General features: G+C 43.5%; 1 protein-coding gene across 2 annotated transcripts in view; it reads left to right on the top strand.

The window, feature by feature from the left end:
* Positions 1–21,213, top strand: part of SYT9 (synaptotagmin 9) — a 198,718-nt gene that overhangs the window by 42,575 nt on the left and 134,930 nt on the right. The window contains exons 2-3 of one of the 2 annotated variants that reach the window (XM_059409112.1): positions 11,986–12,337; positions 18,295–18,402. In XM_059409112.1, coding sequence (XP_059265095.1) covers positions 11,986–12,337; positions 18,295–18,402 — 460 coding nt within the window. The remainder of the gene's footprint in view (positions 1–11,985; positions 12,338–18,294; positions 18,403–21,213) is intronic. The other variant, XM_059409121.1, reaches the window with a different exon arrangement.

Below are 21,213 nucleotides of genomic sequence, written 5' to 3'. Positions count from 1 at the left end.
TGTTTTTCTGTGTATCTACACAACATAACCAGAATGTAAGTGTTCTATCTAGAAAGTAATTAACAGTAATCTCTAATATCATTGCATTTCTGGTTCAGATTTTCCTTGTCTCAAATGTTTCTTACTTGTAGACTGTTTTGGATGCTGAATCACATAATTAGTTATGTTTCATTCTCTTCTCTGACAAGTGGGATGTTGGGAGACAATTCTGTAGCCACTTCTGGCAACTTTACCAAACTCCACGCATGCTTTTTGGCTATGTATCTTGCTCCTGACTTCAACTTCTTTTTACTTTTATTTTTCTTCACTCCTAATTTCCTCACCATGTTTATTTTATTGTGCTGTGTGTATGTGTGTGTGTGTGTGTTTCTTCAGGATTTATTTATTTTAGAGGATGAGCGAGAACTCTCATTCACACATGAGCAAGGGGAGGGGCAGAGGCAGAGGGAGATTCTCTAGTAGACGCCCTGCCAAGCACAGAGCCCATGCGGAACTAGATCCCACAACCCAGATCATGACCTGAGCCTCCACAGATGGAGCCATCCAGGCGCCCAGGGCAATATATATATTTTTAAGCTGCCTCTGATCCTTTTATTAAAAGGTAAGTTGTATGTAGATGAGCATATCAGTGACCTTGAGCCCCTTGCCTTACTTCATTTTGCACCAGTCTTTTAAGCCAGATCCTATCATCTGAACTTCTGACCGTGACTTTCCTCTTTTTTACGGCCCACTCCATCTCAGGCCCAGTGCTCAGCACCATTTTTCTGGTTCTGATCTTTTTTGCTTCCCTCCTCAGTTGTGATCGCCAGCTTCTTTCGCCTACCCTGGAAATACCACATTTTGTTCATCCTGAGCCTGGACTGGCACTTCTGTGTCCTCATTGTCCATTTCCTCTGGGCAGGAAAGGACTAGACACAGACACTAAATCTTTAGGTTCCAACATAACGTCTTTGAAAATTCTAGTCCTCTGGGACAATGCGAGGTTGGGAGGGCAGTTGAAAGGAGAGCTTGGGACAGGAAGCCTGGGGTGGGATTGAAAACATCATCCCTTTCACAGTTTTGCCCTGACCTGTGTTTGTTGAAGTAAGAAACAGAGATGGGGCCAGCCTGACATGTGAGAGACTAGGAGAGTGGTTCTCAATCTCTGGTGCCTTGTGTATCCTTTACAAGGCTCACACAGGTCTGAAGCGAACTGGCAAAGTAAGGACAGTGGAATAGTCTTATTCATAAAGTTCAATACAGTATTTTAAGGGAAGGCCATTTGTTTTTGATGTCAAAGTGCTCTTTCTTTTCTTTCTTTTAAAAAAGATTTTATTTATTTATTTGACAGACAGAGATCACAAGTAGGCAGAGAGGCATCAGAGAGAGAGGAAGGGGAGCAGGCTTCCTGTTGAGCAGAGAGCCCAATGCAGGGCTCAATCCCAGGACCCTGGGATCATGACCTGAGCTGAAGGCAGAGGCTTAGCCCACTGAGCCACCCAGGCACCCCAAAGTGCTCTTTCTTGTATGACGTGATCATGATAGTGAACGAGTTACATTTTAACATCAGTATTAGCAAAGTGAAAAGTTGATAAGCCGTGTCAGTCCTTTGATATATTTTTCATGAACCAAGAAGTCTGAACAAAGATGAGTAGACAGGGATGGATATCTTTTATAGGTTAAGTTGGAAGGAAAACTGTGCTAAGGACATAGAAGTTCACTGTTATAATGATTATCAAGATTTTCATTCATTCGTTCCTTATAAATCAAGGAGCAGAATTAAATAAGGACTGTTTTCGGAAATGCTTTGGGATATCAAAAGAAATAAAATCTTGCCATTTGCAACGACGTGGATGGAACTAGAGGGTATCATGCTTAGTGAAATAAGTCAATCGGAGAAAAACAACTATCACATGATCTCTCTGATAAGAGGAAGTGGAGATGCAACATGGGGGGTTTGGAGGGTAGGAGAAAAATAAATGAAACAAGATGGGATTGGGAGGGAGACAAACCATAAGTGACTCTTAATCTCACAAAACAAACTGAGAGTTGCTGGGGGGAGGGAGGTCGAGAGAGGGGGTGGGATTATGGACATTGGGGAGGGTATGTGCTATGGTGAGTGCTGTGAAGTGTGTAAACCTGGCGATTCACAGACCTGTACCCCTGGGGATAAAAATACATGATATGTTTATAAAAAAAAAATAATAAATTAAAAAATTTAAAATAAAAGAAAAAAGGGAAAAAAACAAAGCAGACAAGTCAAAAAAAAAACCCAAAAAACAAAAACAAATTCTTTGGGATTAAAGACCCAAGTTCACCAGAATGTACTTAGCTGTATATGAATTACATACTATAGTAGCTTGAAAAATCATTTTTTTCTTCTTTGTATCACTTGTTCTTTATAAAAAGTTAATATGGAAGTAAAGTCATTTCTAATTTCATCCCCACAGAAATGGCTTGCTGAGTCTCTGCATGGTTTTTAATGTAAAAATAAATACTGTGGGGCGCCTGGGTGACTCAGTGGGTTAAGCCTCTGCCTTCGACTCAGGTCATGATCTCAGGGTCCTGGGATCAAGCCCCGCATCAAGCTCTCTGCTCAGCGGGGAGCCTGCTTCCCCCCTCTCTCTGCCTGCCTCTCTGCCTACTTGTGATCTTTCTCTCTCTGTCAAATAAATAAATAAACCTTTAATAAATAAATAAATACTGTGAGTGTGAAAATATCGATACACACAGGTCTATCGATTACAGACCATATATCTTGTTTCCCTCATTTTGAAAGGCAACCTTCAATCGTGCCTTCTGCTTCTTGCCTTTTTCTGCCTCTTAATTTCTGAAATCTTTTCTATTAATTTTAATTGCTAGAGTTGAATTTGCATTCTGTTCTACCATTGCACTTTTGTTTTCCATGCTTTGTCTATTACTTGATTCTAAGAGTTGAAAGTTAATCAATGATTTTCATGTCATCATGAATATAAAATTTTATTTAGTACAGAACCAAAAGGTGTACTGTGATTATTCTTCCTTTTCCCAAAGGGTTTCCCTCGTGGAATTCCTAATTTCTACCCCCCCCCATTCAAAGACAAATAATGATGTCATTAGAAGCTAATCTCTCTATAATGTTGTTTATATTTTGAAATCCTCTTTATGTGAGGAGGCCTCCTCTCTCCAGCCCTGTCTTCTTGCTCCAGGCTGGACTGGCCCCTCTCTACGTGTGCCGCTCACCTCTCACGCAGTGCCGTCACTGGTCTTCCCAGTGGAGTTGCCACTTCTGCTGTGCTCTCTGTCTTCTTCTCTCTTGTTTTCATCTCATACATTTCTCCTCAAGTAACTCCCTATGATAGGTGCATAGAAAGTAATCTTGCTGCTGTTTTTGGCCCTTATACTGTACTGACACTATGATTGGGTATAGAATTCTAACTTGAGCATAAGTTTTCCTCAGAAGTTTATAGGCATTATTCTGTTATCTGGTGTTTGTTTTTTTGTTTTTTGTTTAGTTTTGTTTTTAAAGATTTTATTTATTCATTTGACAGAGAGAGAGATCTCAGGTAGGCAGAGAGGCGGGCAAAGAGAGAGGGGGAAGCAGGCTCCCCACTGAGCAGAGAGCCCGATGCAGGACTTGATCCCAGGACCCTGAGATCATGACCTGAGCCAAAGGCAGAGGCCTAACCCACTGAGCCACCCAGGCACCCCTGTTTTTGTTTTTGTTGTTGTTTTTATGAGAAGGCCAGTACCAGTGTGGTTCTAATTTTTTCGTGTTCATGTTATTTTTGTCTCTCAAGCTTCTGTTATTTTTTCCCTAATTTTTTTTTGTTCCAAAACTTCACAGTAATGTTTCTAAGATTTTATTGTACATGCTCAGTGGACTCCTATAATTTGTCCTTCAGCTCTAGGGAATGAAAATTTTTTTTCATTGATGGTTTTTATCTTCATTTTCTCTGTCTTCACTTTCTGGAAATCATAGATATTAGACCTTCTGAATGCAAGCTCTATATCTCATATCTTTCACTTAGTTTTCCTGTGTTGTTGGTCCACTTCAGGTAGATGATCCTTGACTTTATCCTCTATTACATTTTTTCCAATATATATCTTTTATTATAAATCACAATATTACACTGAGAAAAAGGATTGTGTGCAGATATCTTATTGGGGATGTGATCCTAGAGAGATGATATGAGGGACAGAGGGATGAATAAGGAGCTAAGGGAAAACAAATGCAAGGATTAGCTTTTCAGTTGGCACACAGGCAAGCAACTGTTTCTTGTTCTTCTGCAGTCTTCTGAGAAGCCTGCCATGTAAGAATTGTTCATCCAGGAGACAAAAATAAAAAATATTTCTTGATCAGCTCCCATCACTAGTAGGACAAGGTTGGTTCCATGGGTGGCAGCTCCCTATACACATCTGCAGAGTATCCAACTAAGTGGCCCATAGTCTACTTAGCATCTCCTCTTAGAACTTCCAATGTATCCTCTCTCCTTTGTTGCTCATGGTTCCTGAATATGCAGTTTGCAATTCTCCAGCCAGGAGTTAAACTTCTTGAGGACAGGAGGAGGCATGTCTTCTCTTCATGCTTCTCTGCACTATACACATACTAATTAGTGGTTAATTCATTGAAGTTCAACAACAGGCCAAGTAGTTCTCAGAGTATACCCAGACCAGTAGCAGCAGCAGCAGCAGCAGCACCTAGGAACTTGATAGGCAGACCTACTAAATCAGAAACTCTTTGCCCCCCTATGAAATTTTTTTTTTTTAATTTGACAGAGGGAGAGAGAGAGATCACAGGCAGAGAGGAAGACAGAAGGGAGGGGGAATCAGGCTCCCCGCTGAGGAGAGAGCCCAATGCGGGTCTCGATCCCAGGACCCTGAAATCATGACCTGAGCCGAAGGCAGAGATTCAACCCACCGAGCCATCAAGGCGCCCCTGAATTTTTTTTTTTTTTTTGGTTCAGTTAGCCAGCATATAGTACATTATTAGTTTTTGATGTAGTATTCAATGACTCATTAGTTGCATATAACACCCAGTGCTCATCACAACACTTGCCCTCCTTAGTATCCATCATGTGCCAACCCACCCTCCTTACCCCTCTCCCTCTATGAAATTTTTAATTTGTTTCAGCAATCATATTATTTTACTTCTAACAACACTATGTAATGGGACACCTGGGTGGCTCATTCAGTCATTAAGCGTCTGCCTTCAGCTCAGGTCATGATCTGGTGTCCAGGATCAAGTCCTGCATCTGGCTCCTTGCTCCATGGGGAGCCCACTTATCCCACTGCCTGCCACTCCCCTTCCTTGTACTCTCTCTCTCTCTCTGGCAAATAAATAAATAAAATATTTTAAAAAACCAATATCTTATTCCTCATTCGTTTACTAGAAGTCTACTCTAGTGTTGTGGACCAAAAACCTTCTGGAAACATCCTATGAATGAAAAATTCTTGTTTCCTCACTGATTTATCTGTATTCTCTGGGAATCTCTTTTTGGCTTCTATACATTGATCTGAATGCTGTAAGATTTCCTTACATGGCTGGTGATTCTTTGCAGCTTGGTTGTATTTAATAATGAGGCAGAAGAAAAGCTAACTATGAGGATTTGTAACTGTGGGCAATATTTTAACAGGCAAATCTACTTTAAGGGGATTTAAGAGGTTATGTTTTTTGCAAGAATGTGGAGGATTTTGCTTTTGGGTACTAATTCTCGCACTAGTTGCCTTGTTTTCTCCCTAGAGATTTAACAATATTTTATTGAAGATTATCAATCCATGCCCATATTTTTAGCTCTGTATCTCAGTCTTAGCTGCTGCCATACTGGAAATGTCTGTGTCCTAAGGCTGAGTTCAGTAGGTCAGGCCTACACCCTTAGGTATATTGCCATCTGCATCTTCTGCTGTTTCTCTATCTACATAGTCTTCCAGAAAAGTTTTTTAGTTTGTTGATTGTCTTATGCTGTACTCCTTGTGATTGTTGTTTATATTTTTTAATATATGTCCTATCACTTAGTGTGATTCTCAAGGAGAGGTTAATAATATATATCAAATGTACCATTATGAATCAAAGTTCCCCTTAAGTATTTTTTATACATAATTGCACCCATACTTCCTTTTTTAAAAAAATTGTGTTATGTCATTTACCATAAAATACTTCATTAGTTTTTTTTTATATATGTAAGTTTAGGATGCACACTTGAATTTCTTTTTTTTTTTTAAGATTTTATTTATTTATTTGACAGAAAGAGACAGTCAAAGAGAGAACACAAGCAGTGGGAGTAGGAGAGGGAGAAGCAGGCTCCCCGCTGAGCAGGGAGCCAGATGCAGAACTCGATCCCAGGACCCTGGGATCATGACCTGAGCCAAAGGCAGATGCATAACAGCTGAGCCACCCAGGAGCCATCATTAGTTTTTGATGCAGTGTTCCAAGATTCATTACTTATATACCTGTACTTCCTTATTAATATCAAGTTGAAATATTGATAATCTCTGCATGCTAACAATATAGGACATTCAATTTGTTTTTACTTCCTTCCTCCTTCTGCCTCCCATGTTTTGTTGGAATTGGTGGAATTTAAGTTGTGTGTGTAGCATCATTTCTTTGCTCTTACATTAACCAACAATTATTTAGATTTAATGCACTTTGTGTTGTTTTCTTTGCTTATCACTAATTTTTGTGATACACAGTATGTAACTATGTATCTTATGTAGTATGTCCTTCCTTTCTTGGGTTCTCTATTCTTACATAAATTTTAATTTGTTCATTTGGAGAATTTCCTTAGATTTAATGCAGGAAAGGTTTTATCCTTAAAAAGGAGAATGGTTTATTTTCTGAGTCATCAACTGCTTGAAAATGCTTTTTTCCCCTCTTTTGTGATAATGTGGCTAGCTTTAGAATTCTAGGACTATGATCTTCTTTTCTTAGATCAGGTGGGATCTCAGACCAGTCTGATTCTGATCACTACTGCAGCCATACTTCTTAGTTTTAGTCACAATTTTATTTATCTCACTGGGTATAAGAATTAATTTGCCTCTTACATTGATTTGTTTAATGCCAAGGGCCAGTTTATTCTGAATGCCCAGCTTGGCTAACTTCTTTTGAGCTGCTCCTTTGTCCCATGACTTTTCTTTGGTTGTCAGTTTATGTGTTCTTCATGGCCCACCTCAGTTTAGGGGAACAACTGCTGTTCATCTGTCCCTATATAGTGGATGGACGCTTAGCCTTGCATTCATTGGACAATAATATTTGCTGTTCCAAAACAAGTCTTGAGCTTGCATGGATCCCTTAGGATTATAGGTATATAACTGGGATATCTGTTGAGTGTAGGGAAGTCATGGTGTCTTGGATATGGTGTTGTGGGTCTTGCCACACTACATCATGTCTAATCGCTACACCTGATTGCAGGGAGAATAAGAGTTCTGATGGTCAGTCCTAATGGCAGGGTCTTCTATGCCACATCCTCCCTGAAGGAATGTCACCCTCTGTCAGGTCTGGATAGTTTTCATGCACAGTCACCTTAAGCAGCAGCACCTCCAGGGATCTGGATCGGAACTGGGTTGCCATTTCATCCCCAAATAACCATCTGGTTATTCTCTTGGCTCTTGGTCAAAAGAACTAAGCATACTTTCCCATTTTTTAGAAAATTTATCTTTAGAATAATTATTTTTTGATGTTACTATTTTCTTTCCTTTTTGTTATGAAGTATGCCATAAATGCCAAAGAATATATATAGTGAATACATATGGTTTCAGGATCAATCATAAAACAATTGGCCATGTACCTACCCCCTAACTTAAGATATAACTTCTCTTCTAAGCAGAACTATTATGTGATTCTGAGCCAATTCTCCTTCTCCCTTTCCTAAGGTCGTGAGTCTGAGGTGGGTAGTAGCTACCACTTGGTTACTCCACAGCAGTTTCTAACACTTTGTTCTGAAGAAAGAGAGAAAAGTGTCCAGAGGGTACGCTGAGTTGTTTGCAAAATAGAAGCCCAGATGATTGTGTTTAGTGGTTGGTGTGTCTGTGTTGGTCACTGTTGGTTTCTCCAGGAAGGTATTCCCTGGCCTATTGCTAACCCATAGGGCACCTTTGTGTGAAAAAGAAAAAAATCATTTTTGCCATTTGCCAGCAGGCCACAAGCATAAGTCATGGTAAATGTAGCAGGTGGCTACAGGGCTCCTCAGGTGGGTATCATCAGACATTTACTGAACGCCTACTATGTGCCAGACATTCTTTTAGTTGTTTGGCATTCAGTGCTGAGATAGACAAGATGGTTGCTCTCATGGATCCCCCATGCCTGGACTTAGGAGCAAGCTGGTTTTTTGGGTGCACGAGCTTGAGAGTCACTTAACAAGCTGGGGTCATGCTTGAGTTGGGTTAGGGCCCTGTAGTTACTAGCAAAAGTGGGCATGTTGTCTATGCCATGTTAACCCTGGGAGATTATGTTGTACCAAGGTGATGAGTCAGAGTGACCATATGCTCTGCTTTACCCTGGATACTGGGTGAAGTCTCCTGTCCCAAGCAGTCATTAACATCACCCTTTCACTCTCTCTTGGTTTTTTTTAAAGATTTGTTTAGAAAGAGAGGGCACACACAAGCTGGAGGGATGGGGGTGGGCAGAGACAGAGGGAAAATGAGCCCAATGCAGGGCTCGATGCCACGACCCTGAGATCATGACCTGAGCCAAAACCAAGAGTTGGATGCTTAACTGACTGAGTCACCCAGGTGCCCCCACCCCTTCTCTCTCTTAAATGTTTCCCAGCTTTGGGCAATGAATTTATATGGTCATGTGTATTAGTCATATTTTTCTGCCATGGTAACAAACACCCTCAAAATGTTAGTGACTTAAAACTTCAACTATTTAGATCTTGCTCATGGATCTGTGGATCAGTTGTAGCTCTGCCCGAGTCTGGGAATCCAGTTTAAGTTTGGTTCTTATTCTGGACGTTGGGCCTGTGCCACAAGCCTTCCCATTATAGCACCTAAGTTGGAAGACTGAGCTTTGAGATTTCTTTTCATGGCAAAGGGTGGGATCCAAGAGTCCCTCTGGCTAGAGGCAGCATGGACCGTATCTACTCTTATTTTATTGACTAGAGCAACTCATAGGGACAAACACCATCTAGGGATTTAGGATTGATTCTCCTTCCTCGGCATAAGGGGTGCTGTGGTGGGGGAGAGCCCCTATTTGGTGAAAAATATGATGAGCACATTGCACTTCTAAACCCTACTGCTCTCCAGCGTGCCCCAACTCCAGCCTTTGCCAGTATCTTGTAGCAGTGTCTGTGTCAGGACAGCGCCCAAGAGATTGACAGGACACAGATGAGTTTGGCCTCCCTTTGGACTACAGAATGTTTTAAGGGATTTCAGTATGGTGTGGAGCCTGTTTTGGTTTTAGATTTTACTGGACAAGGTGGAGTTGATGTTTGCTGTGGCAGCCTGATTAACTGTGACAGGGTCTCCTCCCTTTTGTGCCCCTAGTTCTACCACCTGTCCTGGAAGTCAGCACTGAGAAATTTGCCGCTCTCCCGTATGAGCCATCAGGACCCAGTGGAGCCTCTCCCTACCTCATGTTGGGGCTCCATGAGGTGTGATTTCTGGGGCCCTTTACTTTGCTCCCACTGAGGCTCCTTCCTGTCCTCATCCCTGCCCCTGCTGCTCTGCACCTGGGAGTTTTAATTTTTATTGTCTCCTTAGTGTCCCTTCATTTGCTTGTGTTCAGTGTTCAGTACTAACTGGCTTTTCCTTTAAAACAATTCCAAGGGCGCCTGGGTGGCTCAGAGGGTTAAGCCTCTGCCTTCGGCTTAGGTCATGATCCAGGGTCTTGGGAGCGAGCCCCACATCAGGCTCTCTGCTCAGCAGGGAGCCTGCTTCCTTCTGCCTGCCTCTCTCCCTACTTGTGATCTCGTGTCTGTCAAATAAATAAATAAAATCTTTTCAAAAAATAAAAAATAAAATAAAACAATTCCAGAAATTCCTCAGTGCTATTGGCTTACGGATGGATTGATGGAACCCATCCTTGTTTTCTATTGTTGGATAGTTTGCTAACCCCCTTGCAGTGGGACTTGAGGAGAGAGAGGTAGCAGATTTGAGCTCACTGAGCCATGTGAAACTCCAGTGTTGTCACGTAGAGATGGAATACTACTTTGCCGAAAGGACAAAGACTGATGGGGAGGCCTGGGGGAGATACATTAGCTCTATCACCAGCCCTGGCAGCTGGCATTCTCTTGAGAGCAATTTTTCATGAAGAAACTGCTTTATCATTTCATAAGAATGATGAAGTACCCTCAGAGTCGTGTCAAAAAGCACATGGATGGTGGGTGGTCAGCTTGGCTCCCTAGTAAGTGACTCGCAGTCAGGGCTCCCATGCATGCCCCAGCAGGAATACCAGTTGTCTCGCGTCACGGATTGTTGGCATGCTGCGGATAACTGATACTGTGAAAATTAACTTATTCCTAATACTCCCCTTCGCAAGAATATGGGTCTGTGAAGAAAGCGTGGAATGTGGCTGTCACGTTCCCCCTTGTAGTATCTCCAAAACTAGTGCAGTGCCCAGCCCATAGCTGGGAAACTTGGGCTGAAGCAATGCCAATGCTGATGGTGGACAGTAAAGGCCAAACCTGGGAGACCCCTCGGAGCTCCTGAGTGTAACAGAGCACTGTAAGGGCAGGTGGGAGTGTCCTTGAACGAAAGGACTTTCCAACCACCCTGGTGCCAGCAGCGGGTTCCTGTTGATGCCTTAGCCTTCCCGGCCTGGCTGTTGCATGGGGCGGAAGCCTGGAGGAGGCCAGACTTTGTTCTGAGACTTAGGGACACAGGCATCGCACCGCCACAGGCCTAGCTGAGGCTGCACGGTCCAGCTAACAAGTGCCCGGGTTGCCTTGCTGCAGCCACTCACCCGCACCATTTTGGCACCTGCCTGCTGACCTCCACAGGCCTGCCACGGTGTTTATTTGAATGTGGGATTTTTTTTGGCTGCTAAAGCTTATTACTTTGCTGCTCATGCTGCCAGTGGGAAATGCCCCTTGAGAACTGTCCTCCAGTTTGCGACTGAAGGGAGTTGACATTATGAAGAGCCCAGGTCCTTGCCCCTTGTGTGGGGTGACTGAGGTGTGACGCTCGCCCTGGAGGTGTCACCTCCATCAATGGTAACTGGCTTGCGGAAGACCCCTTTGCTGGCTGCCTTCCCTGGACTGCTTCCCTACTCCCCTACCTGTGTTTTCTTCACCTTCTAAATAAACCACCTGCCCTTGAATACTTGTCTCAGGGTCTGCTACTAAGAAACCCAAACCCTCATGGTCAGGGGCCTGGGCCCCTGGGCCCTGGCTGGGACAGTGTTCTTGAGGCTTCAGAGGGCATGAGCTTCATTTTGCTTAGACCCTTCAAAATCAAGATCAGAAAGAGGAAAAAAGCACTCTAGTTTCTCTTGTTTTAGGAAACTGTTACTTAAACAGTTCCCAAATTCAATTCTACAGCTCTCTGAAATGACCGCTGAAACTGCCCTGCTCACAAAACCTCAGGGATTTGTATTGCCGTGGTGTAGGCTCTCAGTGACTTGGGGGGCATTCCTGGTCTCCCTGGATATACCCTGGATATACTTAGACTGTTCATTGTTTAAATATTGCCTGCATGTTACATGCTCTGTGCTGTGTCTGCCTCTCAGTCTCCCTGCGCCAGAATCAGATGACCCTGCGGCCGGCTCGTGAGGGGTGTAGGGATGAATGGGTCTTTCTTTTTTTTTTTTTTTTTTTTTAAAGATTTTATTTATTTATTTGTCATAGAGAGAGAAGCGAGAGCAAGCACAGGCAGACAGAGTGGCAGGCAGAGGGAGAAGCAGGCTCCCTGCCAAGCAAGGAGCCCGATGTGGGACTCGATCCCAGGACGCTGGGATCATGACCTGAGCCGAAGGCAGCCGCTTAACCAACTGAGCCACCCAGGTGTCCCTGAATGGGTCTTTCTACCCACACCGTGCAATGGATTGCACAGGAAGAACTATCACACTGACCTTTGACCTTTGCTTCTTTGCAGATATCTCGGTGAGCCTGCTGACCCTTGTGGTCACTGCCTGTGGCCTCGCACTTTTTGGCGTGTCTCTCTTTGTGTCTTGGAAACTCTGCTGGGTTCCGTGGCGAGAACGAGGCCTGCTCTCTGGTAGCAAAGAAAACAATCGGGAACCTCTTAACTACACGGACACAGAAACCAATGAGCAGGAGAACAGTGAGGGCTTCCTAGACCCTCCCACCCCCTGCCCGGACGCCTCCATGAAGATCAGCCACACCTCCCCTGACATTCCCCTCTCGACCCAGACCGGGGGCCAGGAGAACTGTGCCCATGGCGTCCGTGTGCAGCGCCAAGTCACAGAGCCAACCTCGTCGGCCCGGTCAGTAATACCCCTTTCCTTTCTGAATGCAAGGCAGGGACCACTCGCTTTCCTCTCTTGCCAGTAGTAGCACTGATGAGCCCCAGAGCTTGCAACCTTTCCCACCTCCTTTCAGTGACAGAGACATAAATATGGGAAATCGAGGTGCTTCTTCTGCTCCAGTGAGGTTCCTTACCTCTCCTGAGCTCTCTAAGTAGTCTCCGCTTAGTCCATAATAACAATAGTTACATTGCCAAGACTTGTCAAGTTTAAGAACTTCATGTGCATTATTTTATGATAGTCTACAACTTTGCATGAGATGCAGATGTTAACATTTTCATTTCACAGAAGAAGAAACTTAAGTCAAAGAGGTTAAGTAAAAAAGTCATGTTGGCATGCACTCGGGTTTTGAACCCTGATGCAACCAACACCAGAGCCTGAGCTCTTAACTACTCTTCCTGCTGCCCTCCTAGTGCTATTGAATTTGTGCTCCATGCTTCTGACCTAGCCTAGCTGTCTCATACAGGTTGTCTTTGTGGTCTGCAGAGTGGCTGGAGGTCTTTGTCCATCTTCAGCCTTTGCAAGGCCTAGAGTACCCAGGCCGAGGGTCACTCTCTGTCAGTGGGCCGGATGCCCTGTGCTTTATGCAATAGAGAAATCATGTAAGGCAGTGATAAAAAACAAGGGCTCTGGGGTCAGTGAACTGGCTTTACTTACATGCATGACACTGAATATAGTACTTACCTCCATGTTTCCATTGCCTCTTCTGTGAGAGAGGGATAGTGAGAATAGCAGCATTTGGGTAGTTTTAAGAATGAAGCAGGAACATGCACATCATACGCTTCACATGGGCTGCACCTGGTACACGCTCCGAAGCCTGAGCTGCCATTTTGATTCCAGTACTTGATTTTGTCCTGATCATTCTCACTGTGACTGGCTCTCCCAGGACTCAGATGTGGCACAGACATGGTTTTGAGGTTAAACAGTCAATTCTGAATCTGGATATAATATCCAATATCATTATATCCAATATCTGGATATAATGATCTACTTTTAACAGGAGATTTCAGGAAGAGAGATACAGGAAGCAGCTTTTTCTAAATGAAAATCTTTGAGCGATAGCCAGAGGCAGAGCATGTGCCATCGTTCGGAAAGTATGAGTGTGGTTTGGGGGCCTCTTGAAAAAAATCTTTTTTATTTGTTCCTGAGAAACAGAAATAAGATTTTACCCTCTTTTATGTTAATCGAGTTTATCCTAGAGTCTGCACATTCACATTAAGTGGGATGGAATCTGACAGTTTATAATTTAATTTTTCCACAAACCTATTTTAGCATCATTTCCAAATCTGAATCAAAGAGCTAAACCTAAAATATTCCTCTGTGAGGAAATGGATGGTTGTTTGCCATTTGATTTAGAAGAACTTCTCAGACTTTATCACTAGGATTTCTCTTTAGATGTAGACTTAAATATAGCTAGAGCTATGTTTGATGCTGTCATGGCGTTCGCACAGGGGTGCAAACTCGGAACAAAATTCCTTCAGTATTTCAATAACCAGAGGCTTTCAGGTGGGGCATCCATAAAAAGCGTCTCCTTTTTGGTTTTCTTCTGCATGTTTATTTTTCTGATCTGTGTCCCATCGCAGCAAGGTGATAGTACTGTGCTCTTGTTAGATTATGGATCTGAGGTCTCTACCATAATTCTGATGACTTGATAGCAGTCATATCACTCTTATTATCACAATATTTATTCTAGAAAATATGTACAAGTACTCTATAAATCAAGAAATAGATTTAATTTAAAAATAATAACTGCTATCTTCACCACTGATTTATGGAAATTGAGTAGAAGGAGAAAAAGATAAAAAGAGGAAAGCAAAAGAATGATCCCTATAAAATGAACTTTACATTTAGATTTTTGGAGTCTTGTAATTATCTTTTCTGATAACCAAATCAAGTTTAGTAATATCTGACCATAAAGAAACTAAACTCTTTCTAGCTACATTTGACCTAATACTAATAATTTGCATCATTATGCATTTAAAACATTCTTACCTAAATTGCTACTGACCCAGTTTATGGGTTATGTCTGAAAATATATATCTATGATTCATGGTCTCATCATAATGAGTGGTGTATGGTCTTCTAATTCTTTAGGGATTGTGTTATGTTATAATCAAAAAAATCTTTTTTACTGATGAAAGCAGAGAAATGAATGAAATTTCCTTCATGTTCCAAAACATTTTTACATTCTTTTTTTAGTAACATTTTTGATACTGATTTTGGCAGGGGGAGGGCTCTCTGTGCTGAGACGGCTCTCAGCAGTCTGCCCCGCTAGTTCTTATTTCTTCCTTTTTTACCCTCTCATGATGCTCCTTACTTCCTCAGTGCTGTCTCTTTCTTTCTTACTGCTTCCCTCCTGCAGCCATTGTGCCTTGCCCCAAGGGGCCCAGGACACCTCCTTGACCCAGAGCACCTAAGGCTTAGACTCTCCATTAAGGGTGTCCCTGCTGTCCCTGTGACCCATCGGCATAGCTTCTGCCACAGCACTGACATTAGGAAACTCACCCTCTCCTGGCCTCTTGAGCTTGAATATGCGTGCTTCCCACCAATGTCTATGGAAGGCCCTAACGATGGGCGTTGTTTTTATCTCCTTGGAAGGCTTCTGGTCAGGATGACTTTCTGTTGTTTTCTCAAGATCAGTCATGTTAACATTCTCTTTCTAGTTGGCTCAGTTATTATTAGAACCCTTCGAAGTTCCTGTTCATTCTTTTCAATTTAGATGAAATCTGTTCTGTGTAATATCCTGGGAATACGGATTTTTTTTTTTCCCCCAGAATACTTCAATACCAGAACCTTTTAAAGATCTCTATTCCAAATCTTAAAAAATCCCTGGGTCCTCAAAATGGAAGGGACTTTGACAGGCAATCTAAGGCATTTCTTGATTCATATCCCAAGATGGGACCTAGGTAACACTTCGGTTTTACAAAAATTTCAATTACCACACTGCCATCTTTTTATCAGGCTTGTTAGGGTCTGCACATTATTGCCACAGTCTCCTTCTGTCAGCTCTCTGCCTCAGTGCCACACAGCCCTACCTTAGCGGACACAGTCTCATTAGGAAGCTTTACCTGGGAAAGCTCATCGCATTCCAGCTGCACTAGCCTCTCTCTCAGTGCCTTCAGTATCCCTGTATTTTCACACCTTGAGGCCTTCACACACGAAGTTCCCTCTGCCCAGAATGCTTTTCCTTTTCCTCTACAGCTCTTTTGCAGCTTTAATACCCACCTAAAGCATCACCTCCTCAGAAAGATCTCCCCGACCACCCTGTCTGAGGGATGTGCTCTTTCCTCTACCCCTTCCCACTCTTCATTCTCTCACAAGCTGCCTTGCTTGCATTTCTTCACAGGATTGAACTTTTTTTATTTTTTCTTTTAAGATTTTATTTATTTGACAGAGAGAGAGACAGCAAGGGAGGGAACACAAGCAGGGACAGAGGGAGAGAGAGAAGCAGGCTTCCCGCTGAGCAGGGAACCCAACCTGGGGCTCAATCCCAGGACCCTGGGATCACGACCTGAGCCAAAGGCAGACGCTTAACAACTGAACCATCCAGGTGCTCCTGGATTGAACTCTTCTAACTGAATGATTATTTGTTGGCTTGTTGCCTCTACTCCCTCTCTCATCTGTGAGTTCTGTGAGCTTGGAAACTGCATCTTCTTTGTTTCTCCCTATATATGTAACACCTAGTGCAGCCCCTGGCATAGAGCAGACTTTTTGCATCAATGACTGACAAAATACCTTCATCAGTATCCAGCCACTAGTCTCGTGTTCTGCTGACAAGAATGGCATAAGGCAGCAGTATAAACTGAGGAAGGGCCTATATGGAATGAGGTTGGTGGAAAGCCTCTTGTTTCAGGTTTTACCTTCATTCAGAGCCTTACACATAGACTTTTGGCCTTATTTCTGAACTAAGCAATCCCTAGAGTCACAGAAATATTCTGACAGAGTTGAAAGAAGATGACAATCATTGCATTTTAGATTTGGGTCCCATTGCTGGCCACAACTTCAGTAACTGGTATGCCTGTGTATGTGTGGTGTGTTGAAAACATTGGTTAGATGAAAACATTTAAACACAACTTTTTTTTTGAATTACCTCTGAGGTATTTCTTCAGGCTTTAATAAACTGATGGCTTCAAAAATGGAAGCTGCTTAGCTCTCCCTCAGCTCCTATGAGATTCTGAAACTTGATGTAAATGTGCATTTTCTCTACTGGGATTTAATTATTGGAAACTGTTATGTCCTTGGCATTTATGTATTTACTCTAGACAGTTGTATTAAGCATCTGCTACGTGCAAAGTCTTCTATCATGTACTGGTAATAAAGAGATAAAAAAAATACAGCCCTGACCTCAAAAGGTCCATAGCCTAGTTGGGGAAATAGACAAGAATATGAAGTGCTCAAATTGTTCTCATAGATTAACTGGGCAGGAGCGTCTAAGATGCTTGGGACGGGATGAAGGCTGGCTATAGAGGCTGATTCAGGCCTGTAATTTTGAGGCCTGAACTCACTGGAAACAATGGGAGTGGAGGGAGACAGGCAAGAGTTGTGAGCTACTTTTGAGAAGGTATTGGTGGACACAGGCTCTTAGAAATAGGGAATAAAATATTAGAAGTGACCCCAAGAGTTCAAACTTGTTGAATTTGGGTAGGAGGTGTAGGAGGAAGCAGGTCATGCCTCAGAGTTTCCGACTACACTTGACTACACACCTCCATTGGCCAAGGTGTGATGCTTAAATCTTTCTTATATCATTCATTCCAGAAACTTCTGAATCCTGTGCTAAGAAAGAACCCCATTTCCTTCTGCCCTATAATCAGTTCACTGCATCTGCCCTGTCCGAGACTTCCTTTTCCGTGTCTGCCTTTGGCTCAGGACAACCTAACTCTCTCCTCTCTATCACCTGGGGGCGGGGGCGGGGGGTCCAAGAAGGGAAACAGTCCTATCCCCATTGTTTCCAAACTTCCCTGTCTTGACTTAAACCTCATGAAGAAAGCCATGTGGTTCTGAAATCACAGTTTTCTTCTCTCTTTCCTCTCCTTGAACCCCTAAACTCTGTCATCATTGGTGCCCCAGAACCAGGGAAGAGATAGGCCAGGTTTCACCTCTGAGATGGGGTCACTGAGGTGATGGATAGAAGAGCCCACACTTGCCTGTAGCTGCATGGGAGACCCAGAGGTGGAAGGGATGGTGGGAATGATGAGCGTTGGCTCTCACACACAGCCTGGATGGAAGATGTAGGCATATGTGAGGAGAAAGCTGTGGGGGCAGAAGAGTTGAAGATCTTATCTTGCTGGAGAGCTGGGAGCTAATGTGGAAACTTTATTTAATTTCCTATGAAGTCAATAGCATCAGTTCGCAGGCTGATAATATGAGGCCAAGTTAAGTAGCCAGGCTTGGTGAGAATACCATTTCCTTCATGACTGTTACCCCAGCCAGGGGCCTCTGTCTCTGTTTGTGTGGCTCCTTAATATTTGGTCAGTTCTTATCCTCTTCTGAACCTGCTATGTAGTTGGTGTTTGACTGTTTTATCACACCCCTGGCTAGCCAACTCCTTGCAGGCAGTAGGCTTTGCCCCTCTGGACCTTCCATCCTACCTGATTTCTTGCTTTGCACATTCCTATTTGGTAAATTGTGGTATTGTCCTCTTTCTTAAAACCCAGTGGAGGTAGTGGGCTTTGGGGTTATGGTTCAGGGACCAAGAATTTGTTTGGGAACTCAACGTGTGACCCCTGGAACTGGTTAATTCAAATTTGAAGAAAGGAAAGGAGGAAAAGCTTTTTGTATCTGGGCTCCTGCCTCTCCTGACCTGAGGCTGCAACCAGTGAGGCTCAGATTCCTTTAGGCATTAAAGTGTTTTTGAGTTTGTTGTGGGAAATCTGCTTTACAGATTTTCTTAATCATCTTTGAAATTCGGCTTTCTCCAGGCTCAGCCACCAGTCTTCCAACTCAGATCTGGGACAGCCGCATCCAAACGTTCAGCTCTCTTCCACAACAGGAAAATGTCCTCCACCTGCACTAAGCGGGGATGGGAGGTGGGTAAAGCTGAGGGTCTCAACCCCAGTGCCTGGCTTCTCTAAGACAGTGTCAGAGTGTGACTTATTTCCAGAGGACCCTGTCTCTAGGCTTTCCTTTTTGCTCCCAGTCTTTGGAAACCATTCTTCCCCCTTCTTTTCATTTTGCACATTAAGTCCTAAGGTCACCAAAATGCTGGATTCCCCAGACCCACTCAGATGACTTCTTGCTTCAGATACAGATCCCTCCTTGTCATACTCTGTGACATTAAAATTCCAAACCCTTGCCCTGGGGCCTCTAGTTTACTATAGTCAAGGGCCACCTCCATTGACCATTTTAGAACCATCTCGCCTGAGTTGGCAGGAGCCAGATCAAAACGTTCTGGTCCATATCTATCCTCTCTTACTTCATACTTTTAAAAAAATTTTTTATTAACATATAATGTATTATTAGCCCCAGGGGTAAAGGTCTGTGAATCGCCAGGTTTACACACTTCACAGCACTCATCATAGCACATAACTTCCCCGATGTCCATGACCCCACCACCCTCTCCTTACCGTCTCTTGCTTCATACTTGCTTTTCCTGCCTGCTTCCATGTGAGCTGCCTATGAGAGCGATTGGATATTGATTTTCCATTTCCTCCCCTTGTCTTCCCATCCCGGGGGCAGCCCTTGCTCATGTCTCAGTCCAGAGAGAGGCAGAGGTTACGCCGGGAGGTGGTGAATTACCCTGGCTCTCTGACTGCTCTGAGCTTCTCCAGTCTGCTCGCCCACCCCGCAACTCCAGTAATCCCTGACTCTCTTCTGAAAGGAAATTGAAAGTGATTGAAAGAGAGCCCCAGGGAGCGAGAACTGTCATGGCCTGTTACAGTCTGCTGTCTGCTTTAAGCCACCGCCTTAGAGTGGGATTCAACTGTTTTCCTACTAGTAAGTGTGACTCTGAATGGAGGCGGAAATGTTGGGAATGAAACTAGTGAAGGAAACCTTTTGGGTAGATAATAATGTTCATATCTTTGCTTGATTTTTAAAAAGAATCTTCGGCTCTATTGGAATTTTGAATGGATGCATCCTGTGCAGTTGGGATCTTGTTTTGGTCTTTGAAGTAAGATCTCTTCATGATGCCCTCCCCAGTCCACCCCCTCAGCCCCCTGGCAATCCACTGTGGTTAGGAGGAGCAGAGAACATGAGACTGATTTCTGTTCAGATTTCTTGTTTAGAAGATGTACAAGTAAAATGGAATATGTTCTATTGCTAAACAGTCAGGTTCATGTATTTTAAAGATTTTATTTATTTATTTGACAGACAGAGATCACAAGTAGGCAGAGAGGCAGAGAGAGAGAGAGAGAAGGAAGCAGGCTCACTGCTGAGCAGAGAGCCCGATGTGGGGCTCAATCCCAGGACCTTGGGATCATGACCTGAGCTGAAGGCAGAGGCTTAACCCACTGAGCCACCCAGGCGCCCCTCGTGTATTTTAAATTTACAATTTTTTTAATTTACTCAGCAGGCCTAGTCCTACAGATAGGGTTAAGACAAAATGTTGCTGTGAGAAGACTAAAGCCAGTACTCAGAAAACCCAGAGATGAGTTGTTATGCAGAGAGTCTGCTTAGCACCCACCTTGGGAGACAAGTGGTAGCTGAGTGGCAGGCTCTGGGTCTAGCCTTGACACAGGACAGATGTTCCGTCAGACATTGGCCCAAAGAAAATATGTCTTGTAGGCCTTGAGAGAGTACTTGAGTATTCAAACAGCATCACTAGACAGTTCTGGAATGGCCTCTTGTAGGCGGGAACTGACACCAGACCCAAGCATGGCCCTTGTTGGAATCTTTCCAACCGTTTACACCAGACCCAAGCATGGCCCTTGTTGGAATCCAGCCTGGAGGGAAAAGTCAATAGCAGAGGCCAGAATGGGCCCCAGCCCCTTATGGGCTCTTCATAGCGCTGGACGCTGACCGCTCCCTACCAGTCCCTTTTGCCCAGATATTCTAGTAGAGTGACACTGGAGCTCTGTTCCAGCAGTGTAAAGGGTCAGTGTCTGGACAGGGAACGGCCGAGCTGTACTAGCACAGGGGGCCGGTTTTAGGTGTTTAACAGCAACCCCTGCTCTCCCCCCTCCCCCAAGAAATCATATGATGCTGAGAAGACTTAAGATGGTGGATTTCTTTGTAAGAAATGAAAATCTGCTCTGCCTACTTGTGATCTCTCTCTGTCGAATAAATAAATAAAATCTTTAAAAAAAAAAAAAGAAAGAAAGAAAATCTGACAACAGAGACTTTCAGACCACATGGTTTTTGCACATATGAGAATGTACGTGCCTGGGTGTTTCCGCCTGCAGTGGGCTGTGTTGGCTGTGACAGGTGCACCTGACAGTTCTGTGGTGGTTCCTGTTGTACCCGACGGGTGATGAGTAGCCAGGAGCATATTTGAGGATGAAGAGGAGTGTTCACCATAACAGTGTCTATATCACAAACATGTTTGGGGGTCTAGTAATGCCATTTTACATCTTTGTTTCATAAAGGAAAAGAAGACAAACTCAAATGTTTTCTCTGCCTCTCCAGTAATTTGTCAGTCCCTCAGAGAGAGCCTGGCTGTCCCCTTCCACCTACTGGTGGAGAGAGGCTACTTTAATTAAGGCTATTGAGAGAGAGCAGAAGATACAATACAGTGACTCTGAACGCTGGGCTGAAAACAAACACAAATAACATTAAAAACATCCTTGCATCTAATGACTACTTTTCTCAGTTCATGAGGACTCACACAGGTAAGGTAGGTTTCAAAGAGAATTCCAGGGAAACCACTAACCCAAAGCAATAAGATTATAGGGTGAAGAGTA

Source organism: Mustela nigripes, chromosome 1, assembly GCF_022355385.1.
Source record: "Mustela nigripes isolate SB6536 chromosome 1, MUSNIG.SB6536, whole genome shotgun sequence".
Classification (NCBI taxonomy): Eukaryota; Metazoa; Chordata; class Mammalia; order Carnivora; family Mustelidae; genus Mustela; species Mustela nigripes.
Note: the sequence above shows the minus strand (reverse complement) of the source record. Positions and strands in the feature narration are given on the sequence as shown.